Source organism: Prunus mume, linkage group LG3, assembly GCF_029339155.1.
Source record: "Prunus mume cultivar Tortuosa linkage group LG3, ASM2933915v1, whole genome shotgun sequence".
In the NCBI taxonomy this organism is placed as follows: Eukaryota; Viridiplantae; Streptophyta; class Magnoliopsida; order Rosales; family Rosaceae; genus Prunus; species Prunus mume.
Window position 1 is genome coordinate 11,386,444 of NC_142700.1, and position 24,204 is coordinate 11,410,647.

The 24,204-nt window shown below is 36.1% G+C and overlaps 3 protein-coding genes across 3 annotated transcripts; 1 reads left to right on the forward strand and 2 right to left on the reverse strand.

Annotated features, from left to right (window-relative positions):
- Positions 1-11: 11 nt before the first annotated feature.
- NTMC2T6.2 (Calcium-dependent lipid-binding (CaLB domain) family protein) lies at positions 12-6,063 on the reverse strand. Its single transcript, XM_008228001.3, has 12 exons — positions 5,603-6,063; positions 5,241-5,315; positions 4,791-4,934; positions 4,000-4,095; positions 3,759-3,890; positions 3,235-3,387; positions 3,092-3,133; positions 2,909-2,957; positions 2,283-2,375; positions 2,016-2,199; positions 1,538-1,661; positions 12-1,390 (listed from the first exon to the last, which is right to left on the reverse strand). Exons 1-12 carry the CDS (start codon positions 5,726-5,728, stop codon positions 644-646), a joined length of 1,965 nt encoding a protein of 654 aa, XP_008226223.2. The 5' UTR covers positions 5,729-6,063; the 3' UTR covers positions 12-643.
- A 3,346-nt stretch (positions 6,064-9,409) lies between these two features.
- LOC103325816 (C2 domain-containing protein At1g53590) lies at positions 9,410-15,640 on the reverse strand. Its single transcript, XM_008228000.3, is given in 13 exon segments — positions 9,410-10,045; positions 10,048-10,600; positions 10,765-10,891; positions 11,138-11,321; positions 11,413-11,505; positions 11,658-11,706; positions 12,095-12,136; positions 12,249-12,401; positions 12,988-13,119; positions 13,230-13,325; positions 13,968-14,111; positions 14,505-14,579; positions 14,909-15,640. Coding segments are annotated over 13 exon segments (2,271 nt in total). The 5' UTR covers positions 15,035-15,640; the 3' UTR covers positions 9,410-9,548.
- A 4,715-nt stretch (positions 15,641-20,355) lies between these two features.
- LOC103325813 (large ribosomal subunit protein eL20z) lies at positions 20,356-22,575 on the forward strand. The gene is made up of 4 exons (XM_008227999.3): positions 20,356-20,718; positions 21,307-21,382; positions 22,068-22,182; positions 22,338-22,575. Exons 1-4 carry the CDS (start codon positions 20,484-20,486, stop codon positions 22,395-22,397), a joined length of 486 nt encoding a protein of 161 aa, XP_008226221.1. The 5' UTR covers positions 20,356-20,483; the 3' UTR covers positions 22,398-22,575.
- Positions 22,576-24,204: the final 1,629 nt, after the last annotated feature.

Here is a 24,204-nt window from a genome sequence, read left to right on the forward strand (position 1 = left end):
TCATCACCATCTCAAAAATGAAACTATATACTTTTGCATGTTCAATAATGAAGAATTTTCCATACAAGATTTTCCTTCTTTACAGAAAAAACAAAACAAACCAATGTTGCGAATAATTTCATAGCATTTCCAAATCAACATAACAAAACTAGGAATGCTAAAAGATTGACAGGACAAGCATATGAAGGTCTAGGTCTGTAGAGTGTCAAAAAGCCAAATCCCCTCTACCCAAAAAGAATTTTGATAAAAACAGTCCTCCAATATGACCCTGATCCGGTATCTTGAAATTTTTCCACAGTTTCACCTTCACGGTTTTTCTTTCTTGGGTATAGAGGCATCACTCCATGCTGCTGTTTTTCTTCATCGGATATGATAGAATGTACACCAAAAGAAGCATTGGTGAAATAGAACAGAATCAACCTCACAAAAGGCAAGGGAAGGCTACCTATGAAAACAAATGGGAATCTCTTACAGCTTGCAACAGTACCTTGTCAACTGCACAATTAGCAAGTCCGAAATTACAGAGCTAAGAAAGGACGAGAATGCGACAAGCAACAGTGCTACAACAGTGCTTAAGAACCAGAGGTGACGCATGCTCCTTTGAGTTAAATTAATCATTGCTTGAGCCACAATGTATTTCCAATCAGAAAGATTTCAATACAACCTTCTTCTTTTGGCCTTCAGCATCTACTGCAGTTTCTCTTAGAACAATTTGTTTGGGAAGAGGATCATCATCAGAGGAGTTAAAATCTTCTAAAAATTTTCCTTCCTTGACTGCAGAAGAACCAGTTTGAGACTTTCCAGAATCTTTCCCTGTAGAATGCTTTATGTTCCGAGTAGATTTTTCACCATGCTTACTAGAAAGAGGTCCAGAAAGGTCGTCTTCCACAATAAATTTTACCCCAATCTCCTTCTCATGAACTGCCCTAAGATTAATATGTGCAGAACGAACAGACTCTTTAAAGCTATCTGAACTTAAGTCCTTTTTGGAACTCCTGTGGAACACTGAACAGATCCTATTTAGACCCTTGCAAACTGATTTCATTCGCCGTTTCTCCCCAGGATTTCTATCTGTGCCACTGTCATCATTATTTTGGGTTGCAGATATGACTGAATTATAGCTGCCGGCATTATTTTGAATCTCGTTACCAAGGAGTCGGCTCTTTCCTTTTCTACTCTCCCAAGTTTGTGAAACTTCACTTCCTGGGTGATGGACCCATATACCAGTCTCTTTTTGGCCTTCAACATCAATTGGCTCAAAATTGTCTGCCACCCTATGGGACTTCTCTGATGATGCAGATGAGAAGCTACTCTTATTAGCATCACTGGCAAAGGAATTTCTTTTATCTTCCACATCTACCTTTTCCTGGACAACTGGATGATCATCCCCCTAAATATGTAAGTGGCTCAAGTCAACTCTTGAATGCACACTTGAGCATCTGTGGAAAGCATTGCCTATACCGCAACTAGAACTACGAATCTATTTGCTTTCATTTCGTAATGAGTAAACCACAGTTGAGAGAGAGTAAAAAGGTACCTTCACATTGTCTTCAATAACAGTTACTGCAAGATGTAGCCTCCCTGTTTTAATGTTCTCAAGAGGCAACCACATGTCATGTCTCTGGCCATCCCTAAGATCAGCAATGTTAATGAAGCATTCACTGGATATAGAATAAGAGGTAAGTTAGTCCTGCAATTAAAACAGCACTTACAGAACAGTTCAATAGGATATTAAGGGCCAAAAAGCTAATAAACAAAACTCAAAGTAAGCAGACACCAGAAACAAAAATACTAACATTGGTTGACAAGATAATCAGAGATTCAAAAAAAAAAAAAAAAAAGTGACATGGAAAATTTTGTAGTAGCAGCAAGGTCAGCAACTAAAATTACAAAGTCATTCATTTCGTGTTGTGTGACAATTTATCAATTAATAAATATAACAGTACTTTGTCCAAGGATTAAAATCAACCTAGCACACAAAAAAGCATAATACATTCAAAAGTTCAGAAACAAACCCAAGGGCATCATCAACAAATCGGTCCTTGTCACGAACTTCAATAGCCAGTATATTAGGTGACTCCCATGTAATAATGGGGATCTTAAATTCCTCGCGCCATTTTGGAGCCAGCGTTTTCTTTTGTATCTTAGTCCTGAACCGATAAAGGCCTAATTGACCCTTCACATATGGGTCAGAGAATCCTGACAGAATAGGTCTATTCATTAAATATAAAATTTTAAACAGACTATGATGTGAGTACCAGCAAACAAAGAAAAGAACAAACCATTTAGATCAGAAGCTTTCATATCAGATGCTTCAATAACCTCTACTTTGGCGTGAGCAAGAGGCTCCTTCTCATTCACAGAGAACCAACTTTCTGTCAATCAAATGAACACTATTATTAATTCAAACATTTGGGAAACACATTTTCTGTGAGAGACAGACAGAGTATGATGATTACAGAAGTTAAAATGAACAACTGTAGTAAGGAATTAGAGGAGCTTTTATCAAGAGACTAGATGAAAGGGAAGTAGAAGGTAACAATAATCTCCTTACATCACATGACATTTGTCATTCCAAAAGGAAGATATTCTGCATACAATTCGAAGTTTTAAAAACCAATTATTACTGCTGTGGTATTTAAGCTGCTCAAAGGGAAAAAGGGAAAAAGAACCTTAGTTCTTAAAATGCAAAACTAACTACTTTAGAGTGACAAAGCTACTACGCCAAAATAATAAACTTCCCCAGCGATGGTTGAGGTGTTGAAACTTGAAAGCACTACAATTTAGGCCCAACAGGTTAAAGTTTGTTCTTCATGAAAAACTAATGTGAGGAAAGATTTATACAAGGTTCTAATCAAAATACATAAATACATGCATGTTTCCATATGTATAATATATCCATAATTACCTGACTTCGGTGAAACGAATTTCTCCATGTCAACAACCAGCATATTAGGCTGCAAAGATAATGAAAAATTAGATTTACAATACTCTAACAAAAGTGTTGCCAACATATGAAAGACTGTTTACAGCATAGCCCATTGGATATCAGAGAATTACATAAAGGAGGGTCAAAGTCCAACATCCATACCTCAACAAGTGTCTGCTCAAAGGCAATGGAAAGAAGCTTCTCCTGGGAAATAGAATAAAGAAAAGAGCAAATCAGAGAGACACACAGAATCAGAGAGGGAGAAATCAAGGGAGTTCAAATTTATCAGTGTCAATAAAAGATACCAGCCATCCAGCAATCCCTGGGAGTACTGTAACATCAAGGCCATGAGTAAAAATAGGCTTCACAGTCATTTGAAAATATGGAGGCTCAACAAAGCATAACCGCACACGGCCAAGGAAAGGCCACCCGCGAAGAAACTTCACTCCAATCAAGACCTACAAAAGAAAAAGAAAAACACAGCTTGTTCAGAACATACAAGTCATTTTTGCAAGCCATTCCAGACATTCTATTTTCCATAAAATGTTTTCACTATTGTTTAAACACTCGGACATCTTCTAACATATATATCTTACATATTTCCAGATTACAGGTAGTTACACTACCTAATCAGAACTCAGGGGTTGCAACGATCAATCAAAAATTTAGTTTATATGGAGGCACCGTATAAAGAACATTATGCATATCTTCAATCTATATTTCATGCTTAGCAAAAGATTACTTGCATGAGATATTGCCTGGCCCAACTCACTCAAATTTCAAATGACTTGAGATCACATCTTAACCTACATTTAGTCAAAGTCCATACCTTCCCTTCAATATGCATGCCTGTAATATGCAACTTTGCCCACATCCCAAAACCCAGTCTTTTCCTCAACTTCACGGCAAGTATTGCAATCATATCATCAGCTGTCAGAAAATTCAATCCCAACTCCAGAACCTGCATTTATTTACAATGTAGTACTTTCGTTTATCTGATTCTAGAAATGCAGCTGAGAAGAGCACATAAAAATGATTGATCCAAAATTTCCCGAGAAAGTAAAGAATACCAGGTGGTCATCATCAGTAGACTGGCGAACCACTCTCATGTCTGTGAGCATTGGTGCATTTCTTCCCAAGTAAAGGTGCTGAACTACTGCTTGCTTCTGCAAACATATATTCACCATTAATAACTCAAAATGTGTATCAAAATATAACCACCAGATATCAAGTATAAGTAGTTTCCCACACATACATGCAGCTGAAATGAACCATCTACTCGGGAGAATGATCAAAATGACACTACGGTATACACACAAAAAAGAAAAACCTCTAGTCTACAATCCAAACCTAGTCATACTTATATCAAAAATTTTGAATGCTCATATGAGATGCGGATGCAACATAAACAGTTTTTGCCACTTACATAGTAATTGAAATACAAAAATATAAAGATCACTCAACTAAGAGCTAACAAAGCATTACATTCATTGATGGTTCAAGATCACTCAACAATCTCGTTCAATCACGATACATATAAGCTAATAAGGTAACCACCATACCAGAAAATACAACAATGCAAACATAAAAAACGAAAGGTGGTTCCCACTTCAATAACAATCAAAATTAAAGATGATTAGCTCTGGATGTTCACATGCCAAAAGTTAAGAAGTAAAGCTTTAAAGATCATTCAGCTAAAATTTGCACCAAAAGAGTACATCAATTTGAAATAAATACACAATATAAAAAAAAATCCAAGAGTCTTCAGAATAGAGCACTTTGCACCAAGTCATTATCCAAATGAACAGAACGATCAAAACCATTGTATTGGATTTAAATAAGTTAGAAGTTAAAGTCATACGGCAGTCCATGGTTTGTACTTCTCCAAAAACCAAGGTATGATGGGGAGAAGAATCTTCTGTGAAGCAATCTGTTCCATACATATAGGCCATATCTTTTCAATTGCGTGGTTCAACCACCGCAGTGTTTCAGAATCAGAAAGTACCTAAAGTATTGGAAAAAGAAATTCAAGTTAAATAGAGTATTGTAGTGCCATGCAAATTCACTAATAAATTCTAAAAACCCTCGCCTTATTTTCACATAAGTAACAATGAATACTAACCAACAAAAAGTCACAAATATAGATGCTCAAATTAAGGCTTCAATTTCAGTCATATCCAAGAACATTTCTGGGAATGGCTATAAAGATTCAACATAGACTCTTTTACTCGAAGTTCCCTCCCACCTGGAGGACTAATAAATGAAAAATATTAACGACAACCAGACACACAATAGAAAAAGTGAAGATTACCCGTTTCTGATTAGCCTGTTTCCGTTCCTCAAATTGTAGTTTCTTCCGCAATCTCATAACATACTCGTCGTGAACCTTTCAAAAGTAGAGAAAAGTTCATATTAAGGACTGTAATTGCACATCCCTTTCAGCAACTTACCAAATTAAATTACATATCGTAAATGATCACATCCCTTAATTAGCAACTTACCAAATTAAATCAACAAGCAAAATCCCATACTCTCTAAGCAGACAAATCTAGCAAACTATAATGTACATGATTCTAATTCCCTACCTAAAGAAAAAGGCTTAATTACTTTCAAGATGTAGTCTTCAAGAGCAAATTTTGATGAAAACAAAAATGTAAGAGAAGTGATCCTTACCAGGTAGAGATAAATCAGAGAGGCAAAGTAGGCAACTGGGTGGCAGCAATTGAAGTGAGAAAGCAACCAAAGCACAGATAACACAATCCCCACATGGTGTATTATTGAAACCTCTGTTATGTCCATATCTTCTTCTTCAATCCAAAAGGCACCACTTTGCAGTTTATCTTTTCTGCTGGGTTCTCTAATTTACACTTCACAATAACACCTAACCCCCCTCATCCCCCCACAGAAACATAAAGAACCAAACTTTCTTCCAATGGCTTAAGAAAAAAGTCACAGATTAAGAGAATTTAGAAAAAGGAAAATCCCAATATTGAAACTTGAACTGAAGAAATCATCAAACGCCATAAATGAACCAAACCCGGAAAAGGAAAATCAACAATGAGACATTCACACCCTTCAAATATTTAACAAGAAAACAGAGAAGGTTAACCAAATCAAAGAAAACCCAGAAAGACAAAATCGGGAAAGCAAAAAAAGAGAGAGATAGAAACCAATGTGCAAAAAGGGAAGCAACCCTTTCAGACTGTGATTACTTTTCCTTCCAACCCCTGAAACGGTGTCGTAGGGGTGACCGTTAAAGTAACCGGAGGGAAGTAACGCAAAAGAGAAGTGAGAGAGAATCACAGAAAGGTGATGGGACAACACGAAGCCCAGATGATATGAACGAACATGAAACGTTGGGACATGCCATGAAGAGCGTTTGCGTTTTTTAAGCAGTTGGCACTTTTAAACTCATTTTTAGGCGCCACGTGTAGAAGACCCGCCAAGTACGCGTGTAAATAATAAAAAGAGAGAAAAAACAAAGTTTACGAGGTAATTTCTCTATGTTTGTCTTTCTATTTTTGTATACAAATTGGCATGCCATGAGGATTTTCTAATATGATATCCCGTGAATTTTTGTGGGTTTGTTTTTTTATTCCATCGAGTTCAAGCCAACATTTGTCCATTACATGGATTTGGATTGTTGGAATATAATTTTTGGAGAAAGCCTAGATGCTCTACCTTGGCCGGATTGAAGAAGCTATTGGTCACCTCCATTAAGCCTAAATTACCTCCATCAACATCCATCAAGCCATGACTTTTTCCATTGATTAGAAATTTGCATAAATACCATGTGAACTTTTAGGTATGTGTGTCATTACTACCTGAATTTTGTAAAGTGTTGCAATTCACCACCTATGTTTAACTTCGTTAAAATTTTTATTTAGTTTATGCACATTTTCGTCAAGAGTAATGCTATTTGGACACACAAGATTGACCATATTAGCTGACCACCTTATATAGCAGTTGATGTATATATGCCACGTCACTTAAATGTGGCCAACTGTGTTTTTATTTTTTCCTTTTTAAATTGCGTAATTTATATTTTTCAACTTTTCTTCTTCTTCGTTGTATCCCTTTGGCTGCCTTCTCCTTCCCCTTTGGCCTTTGCTCATCCTCCTGCAATCTCTCTCCAAAAAGAAAACCAATTCTTTGATTCAACAAACTCAACTCTGCAAATCAACTAATCTAGAAAATCCAACTCAAAAATCTTAATGCCTATTTCACTAGCTATCTAGAAAATCCGAATTGATTTTGAGATCTCATATTCTCTGGTCATGTATATAAGAATTAAAAAGAATTTTAAAGCTTTAGTATGTTGTTAGGAATGGAGTATTAGCTTTCCAATCAAATGGGCGGTCTTGTGAACAATCGAAGTCGAACAATTCCCAAAATATGAACTATTTTTATTTTAAATATGAATGTTCTTCCAAGATGGATTGATGTGATATGTCAGGTTTCTCGCGCGGCTTGGCGATGTTACTGGGTAAGGGTAGATTTGATGGAGGAAGGGAGTGTTGAGTAGAGAACGAAGCTGCAGCCTGCTACAGCATACAGATGCTAGGGTTAATTAATAATTAATTATAATTTTGTTGTTTTTAAGGATTATTAAAAAAAAAGTAAATAAAAATAAAATGTACATGGCAGTATTCATTAATTGACATGGCATGACCACATCAGCTGCCACATAAGGTGGTCAGCTAATGTGGTCAATTTTGTGTGTCCAAATAGCATTACTCTTTCGTCAATTAACTGCTATAACTAAGAATAATGATTTTTTTTTAAACATAATTTAAATATATAAATAAACCTAATTACAACGCCTTCCCCCTACCACTACTACTTTTCCAACCCTACTCTATATTCATCTTTCTCCCTTGGAATCTCTTGTGTGGGTTGTTGAAATTGAATAGCAAATTGAAGACTGAAGTGAGTGATATGGACAATAACTTCATATACGCTGGGGACCCAATTAGGTTACTACATAATATGTTTTGTTTAAATTTCTTACTTTTAAGTACAAGTGATGGTCTAAACTAGAAGTTGAGGGTTTAAATTTGTTCATTAATGAATGAATATTGAAATTATCATTTTCTTCCAATTATCTTTCTAGCACGTGGTGCTTTGATTCTTAATTTAGTTTGAGTTGTGCCTTTGTTTCTCATTAACAATTTTTACTTCGGTTAATTATGCTAATTTCACAATTTAGGTCACTGCCGACTTGGGACTCTGCCATTTCTGTCCATGTATACTCTTTACCTTGTTTTTTCTACTATTTAGGTTGAAAAATAATAAGGGGCATCAAAAGCTCCTCTCCCTATGGTGGTTGGAGAAATTCATGTGCAGCTATGCCTAAGCACTGCTGGTTCCTCTTGCCATTGAGAGTTTTTTCCAGTGATTCGCCTGAAGAGCTCGTTGAGAGGAGTTTAGCCGTGCGGCTATACTCTACAAATAGAATATTTCAATAGTATCGCCGAGCGGCTATACTCTATAAATAGAAAATTTCAACAGTCTAGCCGCGCGGCTAAACACTATAAATAGAAAATTTCAATAGTATAGCCGCGCGGCTAGACACCCCATTTCAACTGTATAGCCGCACGGCTATACTGTGTAAATTGAATATTTCAACAGTACATCCGCCCGGCTATACACTATAAATATCATAATTTGGTTTTCTCTTTTTAATTGCTTTAATTAGTAGTTATGTTTTAATTATTATTTACCTAGTAGTTAAATATTTTATTAAAGAAAAAATTAAAAAAAATTAAATACTATTTATTAAGTAATATAATTTGCGAAGTTAATTAAAATATTGAATCCTAATTATTCACTAAAAAAATATTAATTAAAACATAATAACTAATGAAAGTAATTAAAAAGAGAATAGAATATTTCAAACATATAGCCGCCCGGCTATATCCTACAAATAGAATATTTCAACAGTATAGCCGACCGGCCATACTCTATAAATAGAAAAATTCCGAAAGGCTATACTGCGTGAACAGAAATTTCAACTGTATAGCCGGCTATACTCTGTAAATTGAATATTTCAAAAGTATAGCCGCACGGATATACATCTTGCTACCACGCGACATTCATATACAGGGCTCGTGCAGATGAGTTTAATACAATTGAAGGAGTCTTCTCCTTTTCAAAAAAGCTTATGATGGCTTGTGACTCCTTCAGCCCATTATTAAATTTGGAATTTAATAACAAAACAATTCCTTCGTGTGTATAAAACAACATTTTCAACTCAAAACTTTACATATTTCCCAACATAATTACAAATAATACAGCCTAATAAATGAAACAAATAATACAGCCTAATAATAGCTGCACCACATTTCGCCCCAACTGGGTAGAGAAGTTTCTTTTCAGGGTGGAAAAGAGGTAGAAATATAATGTTGCATGATTCACCAAACCCTAAAACCAAAGTATCTGTTTGGGGTGAGTGTTTCATTCAAGAACTGTACAACATCATCAACATGTGACTTGGACATGCAAGCCATACTCTCAAACTTCAAATACTTCATGCTAATTCAGCCACAAGTGGAATAGTATGAGCTCTCTTTCATAACAGTCTGCGATAGTTTTGCATGCCTTTCTCTTCAGATATGCATCAGCTAGCTTCAACTTTTAACGGCTCATGCAATCCTTCGCCATTTCTTCCAGGGCTGTCCACCTCCTCATGCACCTTTTCGACTTCTTCAACCTTCTCCTTTGGGCGTTCGAGTTCTTCAAGTTCAACCTTCTCTGTTGGGTGCACGAGTTCTTCATGTTCAACCTTCTCTGTTGGGCCTTCAGCGTCCACTGCCGTGACAATTACCGGCTGAACCACATCCTCCTCTGGTTTACTTGAATCATTGACGGAGCCACAAGGTATATCCCTGGAGGGGACAGGTATCATTTCAACAAATGGGGGGGAAGGAAGAGATTCGTCATCAGAAGAGTTGGAACCTGCTAAAATTTCTCTTTCACTCACTGCACATGAATCAGCTTGAGACTTTCTAGAACTTTTCTTTGAAAGTGCACGCTTTACGGATTTTTCGGCATTTCTAAAGAAACTCTTCACCTTACCCTTTCCTGGGCTATCTGAACCACTCTCTCCAGAACTTAAAGCCCTTCTTTTGAAACCTTACCAGAAGGAGGGACCGATACGTTGTCTTCCACAACAAACTTTACACCAGCCTCCTTTTCATTAATTGCCCTTAGATTAACACGAGGGGTTTGAACAGCCTCTGTAAAGCTGCTTGAATTATCCTCCTTGGAATGCCTATGGAATATCTTATGCAGACCCCGGCGAAATGATGCCATTGGATGTCTATCCTCAGGATTCTCATCAGTATTTCTGCCATCATTTACTTGGGTTCCAGATGTCACTGAACTACGACCGTCAGTACCATTAGCCTCCCCTTGAATCCGGGTATTAAGTCTTCGACTCTTTCCTTTTCTAGTCTCCCAAGTTTGTGAAACTTCACTTCCTGGATGATGGACCCATATACCTGTTTCCTTTTGCCCTTCTATATCAATAGGCTCAAAATGATCTGCCACTCTAGGAGATTTCTCCGATGATACAGATGAGAAGGAACTTTTATGAGCAGTCTCATTGGCAAAGGAATTTCTTTTATCTTCCACATCTAGCATTTCCTGAACATCTGGACAATCATCCCCCTGTGTATGAAAGAAGCTCAAGTCAAACTCTCGAGTGCACACTTGAGCATCCTGTGGAAGCACTGCATTCTAATTTATGAAGCAACTAGAACTATCGATCTCTTCGCTTTCATTTCCTAATGGGCCTAATCAGTAGAACTAGTCGATAAGAAGTGAAAAGGTACCTTCCCATTATCTTCTACTACAGTTACTGCAATATGCAGCCTCCCTGCTGTTTTAATGTTTTGAAGAGGCAACCACATGTCATGCCTCCCGCCATCTCTAAGATCACTGATTTTAATGGAACAGTCTCTGGATACAGAAGAAGAGTCTGTTAATCGTATAAATTAAACAGCACTTACAGAATAATTGAATAGAAAAACTGAAGCACAACAAGGTGAAAAGCTTCCAAAGTCCTTTAATTCGTGCTTTTGTGATCAACTAATCTCTTAGTCGGTATTCCTTTAATAGATTCTACAGCGATTTTATTTGCAAAGGCTTTGCAGAGACCTGGGCACACTACAAAACATAATACATTAAACAAGTTCAGAAACAAACCCAAGGGTGTCATCAACAAATATGTCCTTGTCATGAACTTCAATAGCTAGCACATTAGGTGAATCCCATGTAATAATGGGGATCTTAAATTCCTCGTGCCATTTTGGAGTCAGCGTTTTCTTTTGTATCTTCGTTTTGAATTGGTAAACGCCCATTTGACCCTTCACATAAGGGTCAGCGAATCCTGAAAATACCGAATTATCCGTTAAAGATCTTCATTTAACGCCTATGTGTTGGTAAAACAACCTTGCTGTACTAGAAAACCAAGAACAAACCATTTAGATCGGAGGGTTTCATGTCTGATGCTTCGATGACTTCTATTCTGACATGAGCAACAGGCTCCTTCTCATCCACAGAGAACCAATTTTCTGTCACATGAGCACGTATTTTTAATTGAAATACACAGAGAGAGAGAGAGAGAGAGTGTGTGTGTGTGTGTGTAATTTTCCCCTCCACACCACATGAAATTTGATTAACATAAGTTTTGTGAAATATTGAAAATTATTTCTGTGGTCCTTGCCTGGCTCTGGTGAAGTAAATTTCTCCATGTCAACAACCAGCATATTAGGCTGCAGAGATATATAAATAATTAGATTTGCACCATTTTCAGAATCATCTTGCTCACATATGAAGCTTTGAAAGCCAAAAAAGTCCCATTATTTGCTCATTCTTCATCAAACCATATGAACAAGCTTATATTTTGTTTACTAGATCACATGGAACTTTCCTCTTGGAAGGTATGAAACACCAACGGAAGGAGAAATAACTGAAATATTTTTATCAAAGTTGAAAATTGCAACAGATGCAAATGGAAATCTTAGGCCAGTAGCCCTTTGGCCTAACGACAAAGGTCCAAAGTCTTGCTTTCAATGCCAGGTAATATGTAAGGCTGTGTAACGCAAAGCCATTAGATGGCAATGAATCGTACATGTGGAGTGTCAAAAATTCAAATAATACCTGAACAAGTGTCTGCTCAAAGGCAATGGCGAGAAGCTTATCCTGGGAGACAGAATAAACAAATAAGGAAGTCAGGGATAAATAGACACACAGAGAGTGACATATGAAACTGGAGAGTTAAGAATTTATCTGCAAGATATATGATAAAATTTACCAGCCATCCGTCAATCCCAGGAACTTCTGTAACATCAAGCCCTCGAGTAAAAATAGGCTTGACAGTCATTTGAAAATATGGAGGCTCCACAAAGCATAATCGCACACGGCCAAGGAAAGGCCACTTGCGAAGGAACTTCACCCCAATCAGGACCTACAAAAGAATAAGAAAATCACAGCTTTATCAGAAAATCACATGTGTTGTGCATGCATTATCAACATTTATTTCCAAAAGGTTGTTCATTATGCCACCAATGGGCATAGACCAATCCTTTTAAGCACTCTTAGTTCACACTAACTGAACCAACTCGACAAGACAACATGAAACATGTAATATAAGTTTTTAGCTTTTTTCGCCTGAGATGATACTTCAGATTTAATATCTCACATGCTATTTCAGAAAAGCAAAACAGATTAGGCAAAACCAACAAGACATACATGTCAGAGTTCTAACAAGAATGTAAAAAGGAAAAGTTTTCACCAATGTTTAACGTTCAAAGTTCTACTAACATATATTATACATAGAGCAGTGTTTATAAGTAGTTCTGCTAAATAATCAGAACTCAGGAGTTGCAATGATCAATCAAATTGATTCTCATGGCGGCACCACATAAAAGTATACTGCATATGCTTCTATGCCTGTCATGTATAGCTAACATGAGCTTTTCCTGGACAAAACTTGCTCAATTTTAAAAGGACTTAATATCACATCTTGAATTACAAGTTAGACAAATTCATACCTTTCCTTCAACATGCATGCCTGTAATATGCAACTTTGTCCAGATTCCAAAACCTAGTCTTTTCCTCAGCTTCACAGCCAGAATTCCAAGCATATCATCAGCTGTCAGAAAATTCATTCCCAACTCCAGAACCTGAATTTATTACAAGTGTATTTACTTCATCTTGGCTGAATTCTAAAACCTCAGACAGAAAGAGCAGACAAAAACTATTGGTTCAACATGCAGGAGAAAGTAACTCATACCAAGTGGTCATCATCAGTAGATTCGCGAAGAACTCTCATCTCTGTGAACATAGGTGGGTTTCTTCCTAAGTAGAGATGTTGAACTACAGCCTTGCCCTGTAATAAATCATCATCAATAAGTCAAAATTTTATTAAAACAAAACTACCAAAAAAATAGTTATAAGTAGTTTCCCACACATACAAAGCAGCTGAAGCCATCAAAACACACTATTGTACTCACAAACAATCTCTATTCTGTGTCACTAAGATTTTACAACCAAAAGATAGTGACATGTATGACATTGAATATATCTCGCCTATTCAATCAATACTGTATATATAATCCAAACCTAATCAGAATTCTATCCAAATAATTCAAAGCTCTTATGCAATGAGGATGTAACATTGAACAAAGTTATTGCCACTTGGATATCAGTAAAATTAATGATGAGTTGCTCTAGCTGTTCACATGTCACAAATTTAAATAAAAAAACTCTAAAGATCACTCAACAAAATATGATGAATAACAATCAAAATTAAAATGAGAAGCTCTAGTTATTTACATGCCAAATTAAGAAGTAAAGCATTGTAAAGATCACTCTGCTAATAGTTGCACCCCAGGAGTAAAGTACATCAATATATGACCAAAATACTATGAAAAACCCACGTCTTCAAAAATGAGAGCATTTTGGACTAAATGACCAACCCAAATCAACTGGAGCAATCAATATATGAATAAATCAGAAGGTAAAGTCATACAACAGTCCACGGTTTGTACTTCTCCAAAAACCAAGGTATGATAGGTAGGAGAATTTTCTGTGAAGCAATCTGTTCCATACATATAGGCCATATCTTTTCAACTGCATGGTTCAACCACCGCACGGTCTCGGAATCAGAAAGCACCTGAAATATTGGACCAGACAATAAAAAAATGAAATGAGATATTTCACAACCATACTAATTCAATACTACATTCAAGAACCCGAATTCAATTTTCAAATAAGTAACAATGAAAATTTACCAACAAAAGTGCAAAGCATAGATGCTCAATCAAAAGAATTTAATTTGACTTTATATACAAGATCCTTTCTTAGGGTGGGCCGTCTTTCTTCCTATCACTTTTTATTTCGAACAATTAGTAAAGGCAATACAGATCAACAAAGACTCTTATCCTCAAATAGGTACTTTGACCTGACAGCTTTATCGTTCTTAGCTTCTGATGGGATTTCAATGTACTAGATGACAATAAACAAAAAAATACTGATAAAGCAATCAATCACAAATGGAAAAAATTACCCTTCTCTGATTAGCCTGCTTTCTTTCATCAAATTGTAATTTCCTCCGCAATCTCATAACATACCGCTCATGAACCTGTCAAAAGTACAAGCAAAAGTGAATATTAAGTACTGCAATTGCACATCCAGATTAGGACATACCAATTTATCAAATTACATTACACATCATTAACACAAATAACGGATGATAAACAAGAAACTTTATAGAAGGTGCCACAAAAGAAAATTCCGTACTTACTAATTACCAAATCTAGCAAACTACACCGAATTTGATTCTAATTCTTTGCATAAAGAAAAAAAAATTCCTTATTTACTTTTCTTGCTTTAATCTTTTAGAAAATTCAATAAAAAATATGAATGAAGAAAAAAGCTAAAACATGACTAAGGAAGAGCAGTGATCCATACCAGGTAGAGATAAATCAGAGAGAAAAAGTAGGCAAAGGGGTGGCAGCAATTGAAGTGAGAAAGAAACCAAAGCATCATTAACACAATGCCCACATGGTGTATCACTGTAACCTCTGTTACATCCATATCTTCTTCTTCTTCTTCTTCTTCTTCTTCTTCTTCTTCTTTATAGTTTACACACACAACCAACTTGTCTCTCTTGCTTTTGTTTCAATTTTCTAACTTTACTCTCACCCACTAAACCCCTCTCTCCCAATCCAACAAAATCACAAATTCAAAGTCAAACCCAAAGGATTTAGAAAAAGGAAAATCCCAACATCAAAACTTAAAAATGAAGAATTCAAGAGAAGCCATAAAAAAAATAACCAAAACCCAGAAGAGCAAAATCAGCAGTATATACAGTAAGTCATTGAAGATTTATAGTTACACACAATAACATGAACAACCATAGATTATCTCGGAAGAAAAAATACAGATACAATGAAAACCAGAAGCTTCACAGAAAATACCCAATGAAACAAAAAGAGATGAAAGAACCAAAGTAGAATAGGGAAGCAAAGAGGAATGTTTTGGAGGCTTTTGACTTTTGAGGGTGTAAATTAGTTTGGAGCAGTTGAAAAGGGAACCGTAGAGTGGAAGTAACCGGCGGGAGGGAAGGTAGACACAGAGAGAGAGAGAGAGAGAGAGAACCAATACGAATTACGAAGAAGGAAGCAGAGGATTTATTTAGGCGTTTAGCAGGAAGGCGCATGTGGAGCTTTTGACTGGCTGTTGGGGGCCACGTCTCAAAACCACGTCAACTACGTGTGTCGGTAATTGGATAGACCACCATATCTCTACAGTTGCCTTATTTGGACAAAGGGAGATCGCATCACTTGCCTCGCTCCCGTTGTAATTTTTCTTCAACGCCGGTTCTCAGTCGTCGGATATCTAACATCACCAATCCTGTGGGTATGATTATGATCGAAATTGTTTTAATAACAAGTGATTCAAATTCAGATACTTAAGGCGGACACACTATCTTGATTAATTAATATTTTTTAATATATAACGATTAATTATTAAACTAAATCCTATTAACGATTAACTAACTTAATTCACGTCTATAAATACACCTATGTTTTTAAGTCTTTTGATGACCCGGACCTCGTGCTTGGGGTATCATATGATATACTCACATGGCACTGCTTTCGCATGATTTCCAGGAGCTTTTCCTCATGTGCATGTAGACAAGTTTAGCTGTTGGTTTAATTAGCAATACTTTTATTTGCTTTTTCAATTCATTTTTCACCAATGGAAGTAAGATCAATGCTTACTGCGGGGGATACATTATTAGTTGTTGGGGTGGTCCCGAGGTTTAGATGTCTTCAACCACCTTCACCAATGGAAGTAAGGCGTCCGGTCTTCATTCGATAGGTTTGTTTTGTTCAAGTCCAACAGTTGTCGGCAGATGGAAAATATTGAATTGAATACTGCTTCCCTCTTTCACTAGACTGAGATATTATTATTTTCTGCAAATTACAATTTGATATATATAAGAGCAATCATAATGGGCTCCCTAAATCACATTTTAAGACAAATTTTAGGGAGGAATGGTAAAAATGCAACTCCAACAACGCTCCTTATCCACCTCCTAAAATATGGAGTTTTCTAGAGCTCTAAATCTGAGGAGAGAGAAAGGACTCCTAGTGGCTCCCTATAATTTAATGTTGCTTTATTTAATGAGTATTTCAAACCTTTATTTAATGCTAACTATTTTTATTTTATTTTTTAATAGAGATGGGCCAATTAAAAAAGAGTTATAGCATTTATGACCCTCTAAATTATGGAATATGGTTGAAGTTAAAATTTTTTAGAAAGCTCCTAAAATAGCTTTCTTATATTCTTAGCCAAATTTTAGCTAAGAAATAGAGAGCATCATTGTGGATGCTCTAATTGACAGAAAAATACAAGTTTCTACTTCCAAAAAAAAATAGGCAAATATTTTCCTATTGGATTTGGTGTCCATTGTAAAAAAGTCTGTCACTTTCCACGACATTTTGAAAAAATCTAGCCCGCAGACAATCATCTCATATTCTAACACGTGGCGCATAAATGGAGCGTCTACGCGGTTTTTCTTTTCTTTATGCAAATTCAACCCAAATAATTCTTTCTAATATATTAATGTGAAGTTTTTGTCATAGTCATTGAATGAATGTGATATGATGTTGCTTTCTCCCCACAGCTAGGAAGGAGGGGAGAGGAATAATCTCACACACACGTTGTTCTATGGAGGATTGAACCGCAAACTACTAACCGACATGCTAATAATTCTACCACTAATTAAGACTCCATTAGCGAATGAATGTGATGTTCGCACACGTATTATGATATTTTAATTTTTTGTTATAGGTTTTTTTTAAAAGGAAAAAGACCTCCATTTGTTAGCGGTTGAATGCAATTTGTTTGTTTTCGAAGATCTGATGGGACCCAATTGGAGAAGATAAACTTACCGGTGGATGAATTGGCTAGCTTTTTTTATGAAAGACTTGGCTAGCCATATTCAAAGGAATTAAAACGAAAGTACATTCATACCCAATAGTGGTTAGTAGAACGGTCAAAACTGATGCAATCTCCAAATTCATATCTATATATCCATTTGGTGGGATTGGACCCTGGTCATATCACCTGGAGTCGGAATACGGAAGGGCGGAGCCAGGATTTTATTGGAGGGATGGGCTATCATTGGCATTAAAAAATATATATACTAATACAACATGCAACTAAGTTTTTGGTCTTAATTAACAAATAAAATAAGTTTATGGTTTTAAGTAACCGAGAAAATAAGTTTGCATTTTTGGACTTTTTTCGCTTATTAACGGGTGAACTGTGTTTTACATGGGCTGAACTAGAGTAGGCTATATGTGAAAAAATATAAATTTATTAAGGACAAATTGCTTTGCACCAAACTTTGCAGAGCCCACACGTGGTTACGCGCTTCAATGAAGAATACTTATCATTTTCAATTTAATTTTAGTCACCAAACATGAGTACTTGAATAATGTTAAGTGCTCATTTGGTATTGCTTAGTTGGAAGTGATTTTTAATAAAATTTAAGAAGCACAACCCGTTTCATAAATTATGAGAAAATCATTTATTGTTAAAAATTGATGTGAGAGAAAGTTATAAGAGAAAACAGTTAATAAAGTACCTTCATTTTCGATTATGCAGAATCGTTTCAAAGAGGCGCTGGATTTAATGATTATGTGGCAATTATTTTCTAATTATGCGGGAATTAGTACCAACAACACTTTTAACAAAAAGTTTACCAAACGCCGAACTGCTTTCTCTCACAGAAATCGATAACGATTATTTTCATAAACAATGTCAAACTGACCCTAAATCTTAGTCTTTACATTTTGTGCTTTTGCTATATTCTATGCTTCAGCTTTTTTTTTAGCACAACATGTTGATTCAATGCCCTCATGATTCTCTTCTCCTCCCTTTCAAGCTAGCTGCATTTTCATTATTGTCTCAGCCCTCTTTGTCAATAGCCTTTAAGTATTCTTCAATGGCACTGTGACAACATGAGTTAACTCAGACCAATTAATTCAGTATTTTACATCACAAGGATCAGTGTCTTTGTAAAATTACATCACAATGAAGCCTCCACAACTAGGGTTATTTTGGTTTTTTTTTTAATTTTTTTAATTTTTAAATAACCAGGTTCACTAATTGTTTTGGCCTGGTTATCTATTCACTAAGGTGATTTGTGCATTTTCCATCAAAATTAAAATATTTTAAAATTAATTATTCAAGCTTATAATTATTTAGCCTTTTTCCGAACTCTAGCCCCTCCTCCCCCTCTTATCTTCTCGTCTTTTCCTTTTAGGTTAGTGAATAAGTCTATTATGGTGGTTTGAATAAAAAGCCTCTTGTGGTAGTTTCTTCTGGAAATGCTATAATGAGGGCTTAAAATGATGAGGTTATTTGAGGAGGTCAAATCTCACCATCAACAAATGTAAAGAAATCATGAGACTTAAATATTTTAAATGTTTTGATGGTCGGATCGGTCTCCTCAAATAACCTCCTCACTTTAACTCCTCATTGTAGAAGCTCCCTAGTTTCTTCTAAGCCATGGTTAGATTGAAGTTCCTCATCACTCCTTTTAGTCTATGTTCTCAATCAAATCCTACTCTCTAATGCCGTTTATGTTCTTTAAATTTGATTTTACATCATCTTTGACGGAGGTTTTTGCAAATTACTCAATTATTTTTCGGCAAGGTTATTGTTTTCGTTTATTTGTTCGCTCTTATGCGCAAGTAGATCATTGGAAATCATATTTTTCCCAGATTTGTTACAGATGCGGTGGTAAGTGTGGTTGTGATGACGTTTCTTTAGGTGGTGGTGGTAGGGTTTGTTTAGACTCATGGGTTGATTTAGGGTTTTGGTTATGTTGGGTTTCTGGGCTTTATTTGGGTTTATGGCTAATTATGGTAATGTAGACTAGTAGTTTTTGTGCGGCTTTTGTCCGGGTTAGTTTTGCTTTTAACAAGTTAGTTTGTTGCTCTCTTGAGATTGATATTTTAGATGTCTTGTTAATGTATTTGATTGTACCATTAAAGTTTATCTAATAAAGTTTCTATTTGATTAAAAAAAAAACTTATAATTATTTGTATTACCAAAAAAAACTTTTAATTATTTAATTATATGATATTTTCCTCAAATTTTCATTAGATATGAGCACGTGACTTGCATGAAAGGATCTACAAAAGGGCGAGTAAAGGAACTTGCCTTCTGGTTCAACCAAAAAAAAAAAAAAATGGAACTTGCCTCCACTCATCTAATTTCTTGTCTACTTCCTAACCTAACAATAATGTGAGTAAATGAAAACTAGGCAGTCACATTCTAAATAAATAAATAAATAAATTTTTTTATTAAGGTCACATTCTAAATATTAATTTCCCCAATAAACTCAAGTTCTTAACTTTTTTGGTTAATGAATTTAAAATCTTTTTCTATTTTTGGTGAAAAGCTTTTTTGAGTACAAACGATAGTTTAACCTATAAGGAGAGAGAATTTTTCACACATACTACTAATGTGCCATGCGATTCGAACCTAAATCACTGATCTGTAAAAGTCATTTTCTACTAGTTAGACCTTGTTGGTATTTATGGTGGGAAACTTAATCTACTAATTTGAACTATAGTGACAAGCAACCAACAAATTTATCAGGTTGTTGGTGACTTGGCAAGACATAAGTGGATAATCTATATCATCTTTAGAGCAAGTGGGACCTAATTAAAATGACACCTCAAAAAAGGAAAAATAAAACAAATAATGCAGTGAATCTGAATAACATGCCCAAATTGCACTTGCCCTCTCTTCTTACCATACGCAGAAAAAACGCAACAAAACAAAATAAATTAAATCTGTTGACTTATTGACTTTTTCAGACAGCTCCCAACTTCCCCATCGTGCAATTTCTCCCAGTCTTAACTCCTAAGAAACGTTTCTCAAACTCCCCAAATCACAACACAAACAAAATATCTCAAAAAAAAAGAAGGAAAAGAAAGAACAGTTAGAAGTAAAAACGATGGGCGTAGATGAAAAGAAGAAAGGAGCAGCAAGTGATCATCAGCAGTATCCGCATCCACCTGAGTATGGAACGTTCCAAGGCGTAGCCAACTATCCGCCGCCGCCGCCGCCTCATCAGCCACCGCCACCGCCACCGCCGACCGGATTCCCTCAGCCGGTTCCGCCGCCTGGAGCCGCCGACCCTCCTGCTCCTCATCCTCAGTACTACACTCAGGGATATCAAACTGTTCAAGGTATGGCATCACTTTGTTTTGTTTAGCACAAAGGACTTAGTTTGTTGATATTTTTGGGTTTCTTTTTCTTGTTTAGTGGAGCAAGTGCATAGTGTGAATGAGATTAAAAATGGGTTTTTTGTGTATGTTGTGATGGGATTGGATGATGCAAGAATGGATCAAATTCTAATTTGTCTTTCTGGGTTGGAATTGGTTTGACTTATTTAATCATTTGTATGGATAGAAATAAAGACCATACTTTTGAGCTTCAACCAACCTCAATTTTTGGCTATGGCAAGTATCCCCTTTTCATTTGCAGAGCTTGTCACTGTTTGATTTGCTGCTAGTGACTAGATCAGCTCTATGGTGGTTGTAAAGGGTTCTTTTTTTTTTTTTTTTTGTGTTTGGAATTTTGTGATTTTTTTGTGTTTGGAATTTTGTGAGTGAATGACTTGGGTATGTGTGTTTGATGCTTGCATTCCACTTTGTGTTTTGGGGATTAACTGGATCTTCATTCTTTACCACTCTTCTTGATGAATGATAAATAGTTGTTGTCATAGATGCTTTATTCTATATGATAAAATGGCTTTGCTGTTGTTGTTGTTGTAGGCTATGCAGTTGCTGAAGGAAGACCAGTAAGAGAGCGCCGCCTTCCTTGCTGTGGTATTGGCTGTGGCTGGTTCCTGTAAGTTATACTGTTTTGTATTTGAAATAGCTTTCCATAAGATATGAGTCATATGACATTGTTCTGTAGTTATTTCCAGTGTGTTTGGTTCTTATGTCCTTCAATATGAAATTTCTGAATAGAATGTAAAAAACAGAAAAAAGGAAGGTTCCAAACTAACTTCCAATCTCGATTTATTGGTTAAGGATTTAAATGGCACTGAGCTGATATTTTCAACTAGCATGGTTAGGATGATCTTTAAGTACTGGAAACCTTTAATCAATACATGGCAAGCAAAGTTTGATCAAGGCTTCTTAATGTTCTTAGTTTTATTGAGCAAAATGGTTTTCTATTGTGGAAATGGTCAAAATAGCATAGCTTGAACTTTCTCTTGTCCACGTACTGGCGGGCCGTGGACACAATTGTAGTACAAAAGTTAACCTTTCTTATGTTCAAAGGTGTGAAGGAATTGAGACGTGCAGAAATCCAATAAGCCGGAGAGATTGTTTGGGGCTTGAATCAAAACATAGTGTTTTCATTAGGACTCTTCTCTCATCATACCGACTATGCTTTCTTTTATTTTCCATAGAAGAATAATAGGATCTGTCTTCCATGCTTTGTGCTCTTCTATCTCTCTGTTATCTTAACTTCAATATAAATGTGTTAAGTTTCTAATTATAAAGGATCTATGCTCTTTATTTTGAAGGTTTATTATTGGTTTCGTCCTTGCTACCATCCCCTGGTATATTGGTGCATTGATCATGCTATGTGCCAGGATAGACCACCGAGAGAAACCAGGATATATCGCTTGTGTAGTTGGTGTGAGTAACGATTATTTCCTTTCATTTAGATTTTTGGAAGGATCTGTTTACACGTTATGTACCTCCAAGTTTTTTATATTAGTCAAGAACTTACCTCATGTCCATTCTAAAGTTTTGCCTCTCTGATACTTTATTTAATACCGCTCTATGTGCAGGCTGTTCTTGCTACAATTGCTATCATCCTCGGTGCAACAAAGGGAGGTAATGCCTGGTAATCTCAGAGGGAGGAATTGTATAGCTTGCAAGATTGATAAATACACGAGTCCAGATTCTTGAAAGGCTATATGTGGATGTCAATCTGCTTATGAGTTATATTATACTGTTTGAACTTGTGAAAGTCAGTATGATATCTTTGATGGTTTATATTTGATGATGCTATCTATTTGTCAGTGATCCAAAGCTCCAAGTGTGAACAATAATAATCGAAATTTGTTTGGTTTAAAATTCGGAGGCCAGAGATGTTACCTCATTAAGTTTCCCTCCGATCCTAATCAAGAGGCCTTTCTTTTGAGTCAACGGGGAGGGAGATTTGAACTTGAGACGTCTTTCTGTATTGGGGAAAGAAATATCACAATATCAGCAGTTTGTTGATGAGAGACTCGTATCAAAAAATATAAAGAAACCATAGAGCCTACTGATAAGCAGTGGTCGGTGTTTGGGCTTATGTGTACTAACAATCTCGTCAACCGATGTACCAATGTGTAGGATTTGTAGGAGAGTTGTGTGCCAGTTTATAAAAACTTTTGAAGATCATGTATGAACTTGGAAAATGATCAAAAGTTTGGGGACATGAGCTGTATGTAGTTGACTCGACCTTAATCTTAATCTATGATGTTTCCTTCCCAACAGGAATTAACATTGCAAATTGCGAAACCTAAAGGCGGGTGGCATGTTGATTTGATTGCTATAACTAACTTGGACTCGAGTACCTTTGAAAGCATTGTTTTTTTAGTTGAGTGATATGACTAAAATCTTAAGTTTGTACAACGAATGACAAATGATCTTCTCATGTATGCACGCATTTGGCTCCAATTGTATCATAAAAACAATGCAAATCCTCCAGCTCTGCCTGGTTGTTTCATGTCTATTTATAATTCCAAAGCTGTATCTATCCATCCACGGACTTATATTCTAAGCCAGTGGAAACTAGTGATCTCAAGGTCGAACCCAATAATACCTTAGTAGTATGTGTGAGAAACCCCATCCCCTCTCCTTTATGGACTTGCGTTTCCAATCTAGACTTTGACTGCGGAGATTTTGATTCTTGCCATGGCTATGATTTTGATCGTTTTCACATGTTTGTTGAGCGTGTACTTTCCTTGACTGATTCATCAGACCTAAAAAAGGTTAGTCTCAAAACTGAGGTTACGGACTTTGCTCGCGTTGAGGGTTTGGATTTGCACTGTAGTTAGGCGTAATGTGGTTGAACTTGATCTTTTCCTTTAGGCTGACAATGAAAAAGAATACACTTTTGTGTTGCTTAGAAGCGTTTTTAGCTGCAAAACCCTCAAGGGTCGCTTTGTATTTCTGTTCCTTATGCTCCTACTGCTTCACAGTGTTTTCCAAGTCTCAAGTCCCTCCATGTTTCAGATGCTTTTCCTTGTTTATCTAATCTCCAAATTCATTAACGTTTTATTTTAACTGAAATATTTGATCCACATTCATCAGATTCTTATCTAGTTTGTTGGATTTATGAGTTCCCTCAACGTCGTATTCAAAATACTTCGGACTTTGTTTTTCTCAATCCAAAGTCAGGCCGCTTTGGTTGCTGATTGGTTAATTTTCCAAAGTCAGCGCTGCTTTGGTTCCTCATAGGTTAATTATGGATAACATTTCTATTTGGGCATGCAATCTTATCCACTCTGCCCCAAAAGAACTTTAAAAATCTCGCCTGGCTATTAAATTAGATATGAAAAAAGCTTATTATAGAATTAGAAGTCCTGATCTCTTGGACCATAGGGGATCAAGAGATTGTGGTCACACATTGTTGGATTAATACCAAAATTTCATCCAAATCGGATT